Source organism: Colobus angolensis, unplaced genomic scaffold, assembly GCF_000951035.1.
Source record: "Colobus angolensis palliatus isolate OR3802 unplaced genomic scaffold, Cang.pa_1.0 Scaffold28, whole genome shotgun sequence".
Taxonomy (NCBI): domain Eukaryota; kingdom Metazoa; phylum Chordata; class Mammalia; order Primates; family Cercopithecidae; genus Colobus; species Colobus angolensis.
The window spans coordinates 7,865,009-7,872,632 of NW_012116043.1; the positions used below are offsets into that span (position 1 = coordinate 7,865,009).

Genomic DNA, 7,624 nt, shown 5'->3' on the forward strand with positions numbered 1-7,624 from the left:
AGGGGGAAAATGACAGAAGAAAACACAGTACACGACAACAGTTATTCTCTCTCAGTGCTGGGATGATAATTTATTTGCTTCTTTGTGCTTTTCTGTTAAAAAAAAAAAAAAAGGAAAACAGAAATAGAAAATACAATGACCACGTATTGTTTCTGCGAACAAAAAATGAGACAGCACACTCGCCTCCCTAAGATTGTTGAAAGGCCCAAACAGCAATAGCATATTTAGCTGCATCGAAGAATTAAACTGAGCTCAAACCTGAAAATAAGAGTCCGATTTCCCGTTTGTCAATCCCTGGGCTGTGAGGTGCAGGGTCTTGCCCTCAAAAGCTCCACCGTTCACCTTGGGGAGAGAATATACTCGCATACATACCTGTGCTGCAAGGTTCCCAGGGCCCCAAGGGCAGCGGTTGCATCCTACACAATATTGTAAACTCCGGTGTGGCAGCAAACCCACCCATCGCAGCTGCAAGCCGCTCCAAGCCACTCCAAGCCGAAGTTCAGCCCTCAACCTAGTCAGAGACCCTCCGCAGGACGCATGCGCGCTTACAAACGCAGAGTTAGGTGGGGCTTGAGGGAGACTGACAGAGAGTTCGGCCTCTCAACTTTCTAGCTCCGCCCACATGTCCTGTCTCCTTCTCTGAATGGCTGAAAGGCTGCGGAAGTAAGCTTCCCACTGGCCGCAGACGGAACCCACATCCGGTTTGCACAACGGCACGGACGGCGCGGAGGCAGCCATGGTGCGGTTCAAGCACAGGTAAGCATTGCCTTCCAGACCCACCCAGTGCCTTGCCAGGTCTCCGCAGCGCCGCTAGCGCCCACCTTCCTCTCGCCTGCCGCAGGTACCTGCTCTGCGAATTGGTGTCTGACGACCCCCGCTGCCGCCTAAGCCTCGATGACCGAGTTCTGAGCAGCCTCGTACGGGACACTATCGCCAGGGTGCACGGGACTTTCGGCGCAGCCGCCTGCACCATCGGCTTCGCGGGTGCGAAAGCGCTGGGGGAAGAGGGGAACCCGGGAGGATGGCGGGACGTGGAGGGGGCAGGCGCCGGAGGAAGAAAGAAGGGACACGAGTGGCCAAGCCCGTGCACCGTTTTTTGTAAGGTATCTCTTTAAGCGCCGGGGACCGCAAGCGAGAGATCCACGCGAGTCCGAAATTAGCAGAGAGCTAAAAGGAGGGGCCCGAAGGCGGTGGGGCTTTGAGCTAGAGGCCTCTTTTTACCTGCTTGACAGGTAATTTCTGTAATTGGTTGTGATTGAATTTGATAGGATAGAGAATTAAATGAGGGAAGCTGTGTATAGTTCCTAGCAAGAGCTATTATATGACCGATTACATTAACATCACATGGAAAAAAATTGTCGAAAGTATCCCTGGGAAAGCCCTTAGTTGGTAAAGTACAGAACACATGATTGTCAATATATGTGAATACAGGATGAGCCAGGACAGAGAGGGGCCCGGGGCCCTTCTTCCACACCACTTAAATTAGTTCCCTCTTTTACCTTGCTTGAGGATTGACTTCTGGAGAGTTAAATGCAGATAGGCTTAACTCTCCTAAGTCAGGTGAGACTCAGCTGACTGCTACAAGAATTACAGAGCCCAACTGCAGTAAAACAGCCTATTTTTCAGGCGAGGGTTTTTCCCAAATTAAAATGGATCGCCTCCTACCTGCTCCTATTTATTGAATTAACTAGTCAGTGAATTAGAAAGCATTTTAAATTCTAAATTCATTCACCAGTTCTGAGTGGTGTGCAACACAGTGGGTGTTTTGGCTTTTCTCTTCTACTTGCTGATAGATCCTACGTGCCACTTGCCTACAACATACTTTTGGCGCATAGTAGGCTGTTACTCCAAAGTTTTCTTTTCTTTTTTTTTTTTTTTGAGACAGAGTCTTGCTGTTGCCCAGGCTGCTGGAGTGCAGCAGGGAGATCACAGGTCACTGCTGCTCCCACCTCCTGGGTTCAGGCGATTCTCATGACTTAGCCTCCTGAGTGGCTGGAATTACAGGCGTGCACCACCATGCCCGGCTAATTTTTGTATTTTTAGTAGAGACGGGTTTTCATCATGTTGGCCAGGCTGGCCTTGAACTCCTGACTTAAAGTGATCCACCCACCTCAGCCTCCCAAAGTGCTGGGATTACAGGTGTGAGCCACCACACACAGCAAAAGTTTTCCAAAATGATTTTTTTTTTTTCCTGTTGTAGTTCGATACCTCAATGCCTATACTGGAATAGTACTACTACGATGCAGAAAAGAGTTCTATCAGCTTGTGTGGTCAGCTCTTCCTTTCATCACATACCTGGAGAACAAAGGACACCGTTACCCATGCTTTTTCAACACGTTACATGTGGGAGGTAGGAGTGACGTGATATGGCTACTGATTTTCAATAGGTGACATGTTCAGAGTTCAGTCTAGACTGGTGGGTGGGTCTTCCTGCTGTCCCGCTAACAAGACACTTCCCCTACCTCTGGAAGTCTGTAAGGTCGAGACCTTTCACAAGCTGTTGACCGCAGTAACTCATATGCCAGGTACAATAAGAACATGTCAGAAGTTCCTAATTCAGTACAACAGGAGACAGCTGTTGATCTTGTTGCAGAACTGCACTGATGAAGGTAAGCAATACTAGCCCAGTGCCCACTGAGCAGTGACTGAAGAAATCACTCCCAAAGACATCTTTCATCCCTATCTGCCTTCTCCAGGAGAGCGGGAAGCTATCCAGAAGTCTGTGACAAGAAGCTGCTTACTAGAGGAGGAGGAAGAGTCAGATGAGGAGGCTGCAGAAGCAATGGAGTGAACCTCTGCTCACCACACAGCAGGCTACACTGCTCGGGCTTCGGGCCCACTTGTTGAACAGAACAATCTGGTAGCAACAGCATCTTCTACAGTTTTCCAAACTGGATAGCTACCAACCAGCGGACATGTTACCCACCTGAAAGAGTACTCAGTTAAACTGAAGTTGCCTTTGCTTAGCATTCCCTGGTTAAATGTTGCAGGCTATGAACTCTGTAGACATCTTTATTGCTTGGCTAAGAGTAGATTTAATAAATGTATCTGGTTTCCGTGGCATTTAGTTTACTTATATTACAAAAAGGGCTTATGGAGTCCATGCTTGGCCAAGTATCTTCTCTATCCCTAGCCTTGGTGGGAAGACTGACTCCCTATGTGGTACTAAACTTTTTTTTTTTTTTTTGAGACGGAGTCTCGCTCTGTTGCCCAGGCTGGAGTGCAGTGACCGGATCTCGGCTCACTGCAAGCTCCGCCTCCCGGGTTTATGCTATTCTCCTGCCTCAGCCTCCCGAGTAGCTGGGACTACAGGCGCCCGCCACCTCGCCCGGCTAGTTTTTTGTATTTTTTAGTAGAGACGGGGTTTCACCGTGTTAGCCAGGATGGTTTCCATCTCCTGACCTCGTGATCTGCCCGTCTCGGCCTCCCAAAGTGCTGGGATTACAGGCTTGAGCCACCGCGCCCGGCCTAAACTTTTTTATTGAGACAGTCTCACTCTATCACCCAGGCTGGAGTGTACTGGCCCAATCTCGGCTCACTGCAACCTCCACCTCCTGGGTTCAAGCAATTCTCCCACCTCAGCCTTCCAGGTAGCTGGGATTACAGACGTGCACCACCATGCCTGGCTGATTTTTGTATATTTAGTAGAGAGAGGGTTTTGCCATGTTGGCCAGGCTGCTGTTGAACTCCTGGCCTCAAGTGATCAGCCTGCCTTGGCCTCTCAAAGTGCTGGGATTAAAGGCGTGAACCACTGTGCCTGGCCTAAATTTTCAATACTTAGCCTTCTACCTGAAGCTCTGTGCCCCCGGCCCCAAGATGGGCCCGAAGCAAGACAAGTCATTTGGAATAGAAATATTAGTTGAGACACAGCAAATGAACTGGCAGAGATCTACAGCCCGTCTCAGAATTGAACCACAGGTCTTATAGATACCAGATTCCTTGCCAACAGTTAATAAGGTAACTGCAAAAATGCAACTTTGGGCCGGGCACGGTGGCTCATGCCTGTAATCCCAGCACTTTGGGAGGCTGAGGCAGGCAGATCACGAGGTCAGGAGATCAAGACCACCCTGCCTAACACGGTGACACCCTGTCTCCACTACAAATACAAAAAATTAGCCGGGCATGGTGGCAGGTACCTGTAATCCCGGCTACTCAGGAGGCTGAGGCAGGAGAATGGCATGAACCCGGGAGGCCAAGCTTGCAGTGAGCTGAGATTGTGCCACTGCACTCCAGCCTGGGCGACAGAGCGAGACTCCATCTCAAACAAAAAATGCTACCTTTGCAGTTGGGGTTGGGGGGCTGGCCTCACCTGACATCATTATTGCATGGTCGTGTAGCAGCTGCCCACTTAAGAAACTTAAGGTAGTTTTTTGTAGTTCTGTTCTTCCTTATTGCGCCTTACCCTGAAGACAAGTCAGACTGCCATACTCACAGAAAGTAGGAACGGCAAGAGACTTGTGATTCAGGTTTGGTCTACTACCTACCAACATTTCTGGGATCTGTTTTTCTCCGTAATACAATGGATGAGACTGAAAGTACCATACACATTTAACAGAAATACTGGTGATTTTGGCTTCAACATGCCCCCTCATCTTGAGACCAGAACACCCTCATCCATCCAGGAAATTTCCTGATGGATTACTTTTAAAATGGCAGGTTAAAGCTAAACCCAGCTCTAGAACCATTTAAACCTGACACCAGAAAGGACAGCCCACAATATCACAGTAGCTGTCACGTTAACCTATTCAAGAAATAACTTGTCTAGCTCACCTGTAATGAACTTAACAAAACAAAAACCTCACATTGCTTGTGCAGGTGATTTATTGTGACTATTTGCCTTCGCATTCTAACACACCTAGAGGTCACTTTATTAAGCAGAAAAAGAATTTACATCAAATTCAGCTCAAACCAAGGCATAAGAAGACTGCTCTAGATTAGAGGGAGATGGTGGCAATGCTACTGCTTCAGATGGCCCTGCTCTCCTGCAGCTGTACCAGACTCCTGTTCCTATGACTCAAGCCAGTCACCTAAAACAAGCTTGATCTTAGGGGTAGCAAGTCTCAGGGCTTCGTGAGTTACAGCTTTCCTTACCAACACAAGCCATGCTTAAGAAGAGGCAAAACCCTCCTTTCACACATGCAAGTGCCAGGGACAGCCTACTCCATTAAGCTGGCACCACAGCCTGGCCATGTGTCAGAAGAAAAATAAACTGCAATTCAAACTGGGTGTCCTAAATCCATTTTATTCCCACCCATTTCTTTAACAAGGAGAACTAAATAGGTAGTAAAGATTCAGCTGTTTTATTTTAAAAGACAGAGGTGTGCTGAACCCAGGAAGACCTGACATGATGCTACAGCAGAGCAGTGTGTGCGCCATTCTGGGTTGGACTGCTCTAATGCATCTCGAAGGGACTCAATCTTATTTTGGGTTGAGAAAAATTAATTACACATGGGTCAAAAAGACTAAACTGGCAACGAACTAAAAAACCTTGGCAGGAAGAGATCTCTTGTGTCAATACTTTATTTTGGTGTAAAGACAGGAAGCTGGAAAATACACTGTATTTAAAATTTTCTTGGTTCCCCCTCACATTGTGGAAACACCCTCCCCCCAGAGCTAATCTGTTCAAACTCAAATACTTAAAAATTATAGCAGCCAAACAAAAGCATGGGGGAAAAAAACAAAAAACAAAAACCAGATGGAGAAGGTAGCCTGGGCCAGTAGTGTCACTTGGTGTGGACGACCGAGGTGCTGAACAGGAGCTTCTGTTTCTGTTTTTTTCTTTTCTTTCCTCCTTTCTCTTCTAAAGGGAGACACAGAAAGAGAGCTTAACTTAAAATGCCATCCCTTGTCCCTTGGCCAGTTTTTATGACCGAAAGTCACAGAGTGGGAGCTAAGAGTGGAGGCTCTGGAATTAGACTGCCTAGATTCCAATACCAGTCTTGGTATAACTAAGTGGGTGTCTTTGGGCAAGTCACTTTTACCTCCTTAGACCTCAGTTTCCCCATCTGTAATGTGAGGTACACCCATTTAATGTGGTTGTTGGGAGAAAAAATTAGCACAGTGCTAGGCACATAGCACACCATACATATGTGATTCTTGTCTAGTCACGAACAGAGTGCAACCGGCTTTGAGACTGACCTCCATCTAATTAGCCACCCTGTACCAACTCAAGATTCTAAAGGATACAGGTTGTATACCCCACTGTATCTTGGACGAGTTCCTCAGAATTTCACTTTCAGGCGCCATAAATTACTCAAGTGGCAAATAGGTCCTATCTGACATACCAAATGGAGTATTATTTAAATGACACTAGAGTGTGCTGAAGGGTTCAGAAGGGAGAGAGCCTAATTAGTGATGTCTGCCACTGAATCCAGGCGGGAATGGCAGTGTATGTGTAGTATGTTTGACAACCCGGGGCACTCCAGCCTCTGCCCTTACCAGAGAGGGGATCTGAAGTAGCTGGTGTGTCCAGTTTCATGAAGGCTGCTTCAATAGCTTGGCTGAAGGAATTTTGAAAACTGGGCACAGGAACACGGTCTGAATTATCACTCTCCCCATCGCTCTCCACAGGGGCAGGAGGAACTAAGCTGTTCTCATCTAAAAAATAACAGTGTTAAAACGATAGAAACAACTCTTTTTCTAGAAACAGCTTTTTATGGAAGGAGCCAAATTCCCCCTTCACCAGTGGGCCGGCCATCCTCACCTTTCTTTGGAGCAGTTTTGGGCCACACATCTGCTTTTGCTTTTCCAACCCTCAGCATCTGCCAAAGTGGGAAAGAAGTGGGGGAGAGAATTTAAGTAGCTAGTCCAACTTCTTTTCCAGACCTACCTTGACTGACTGGAGAAGCACAGAACCAACTATGACCTTTGAAAAGATTTTCCAGGTACTTCTCTCCTTAACACAGTGTTCTAGTCACGTCCTCTATATCCTGGCTAATGGAAATGGCAATGAAACCCACAAGGCAGTAAACCATAAGCTGTTTGTTCCTTAGGAAATGGGTAAAGAACACCGCACAGAAGGCACAAGAGATTCTTACTGAGACCCTCAAATTGGGAATTCTGACTTTCTGGTAAGTTTTTCTGCCCTTCTTGGGACCCCTAAAAACATCGATCTGTCGGAGTAAGCAGTGGATAGTGCCCTCCAGTTTTTGTTTTTTTAGACAGGGTTTCACTCGTCACCCAGGCTGGCGTGCAATGGCACGATCTCACCTCACTGCAACCTGTGCCTCCAGGGTTCAAGCAATTCTCCTGTCTCAGCTTCCCAAGTAGCTTGTATTACAGGCACCCACCTGGCTAATTTTTGGATTTTTTTAGTAGAGATGGGGTTTCACCCTGTTGGCCAGGCTGGTCCTGAACTCCTGACCTCAGTTAATCCACCCACTTCGGCCTCCTAAAGTGCTGGGATTACAGGCGTGAGCCACTGTGCCCGGCCTAGTACCCTCCAGTTTTTTTTTTGTTTTGAGATAGAGTTTCGCTCTTGTTACCCAGGCTGGAGTGCAATGGCACAAATCTTGACTCACTGCAACCTCCACCTCCCAGGTTCAAGCAATTCTCCTCTCTCACCCCCCTGAGTAGCCGGGATTACAGGCATGCACCACCATGCCCGGCTAATTTTTGTATTTTT

The 7,624-nt window shown here is 47.5% G+C and overlaps 2 protein-coding genes across 5 annotated transcripts in view; one reads left to right on the forward strand and one right to left on the reverse strand.

The window, feature by feature from the left end:
- The first annotated feature begins 702 nt into the window (after window positions 1-702).
- POP5 (processing of precursor 5, ribonuclease P/MRP subunit (S. cerevisiae)) lies at window positions 703-3,063 on the forward strand. 2 transcript variants are annotated; one of them, XM_011948548.1, is made up of 5 exons: window positions 703-756; window positions 842-984; window positions 2,201-2,350; window positions 2,526-2,609; window positions 2,697-3,063. In XM_011948548.1, exons 1-5 carry the CDS (start codon window positions 737-739, stop codon window positions 2,789-2,791), a joined length of 492 nt encoding a protein of 163 aa, XP_011803938.1. In that variant the 5' UTR covers window positions 703-736; the 3' UTR covers window positions 2,792-3,063. The 2 variants fall into 2 exon arrangements, with proteins under 2 accessions (XP_011803938.1, XP_011803939.1); XM_011948549.1 differs by lacking the exon at window positions 2,201-2,350 and having other exon boundaries at window positions 707-756.
- Window positions 3,064-4,803: 1,740 nt separating this feature from the next.
- The window catches only part of RNF10 (ring finger protein 10), a 48,052-nt gene continuing 45,231 nt past the window's right edge, over window positions 4,804-7,624 (reverse strand). For 2 of the 3 annotated variants that reach the window (XM_011948551.1, XM_011948552.1), the window contains 3 exons: window positions 6,704-6,761; window positions 6,439-6,597; window positions 4,804-5,800 (listed from right to left, as the gene is read on the reverse strand). In XM_011948551.1, coding sequence (XP_011803941.1) covers window positions 5,724-5,800; window positions 6,439-6,597; window positions 6,704-6,761 — 294 coding nt within the window. In that variant the 3' untranslated portion in view covers window positions 4,804-5,723. The remainder of the gene's footprint in view (window positions 5,801-6,438; window positions 6,598-6,703; window positions 6,762-7,624) is intronic. The other variant, XM_011948553.1, reaches the window with a different exon arrangement.

What these genes read in the sequence shown, in the direction of transcription:
- POP5 (XM_011948548.1), top strand. Translation starts at nt 737, where the DNA reads ATGGTGCGGTTCAAGCACAG. An exon ending in ATGGTGCGGTTCAAGCACAG is followed by an intron (nt 757 to 841) that starts GTAAGCATTGCC and finishes CGCCTGCCGCAG; the next exon opens with GTACCTGCTCTGCGAATTGG. An exon ending in CTGCACCATCGGCTTCGCGG is followed by an intron (nt 985 to 2,200) that starts GTGCGAAAGCGC and finishes TTCCTGTTGTAG; the next exon opens with TTCGATACCTCAATGCCTAT.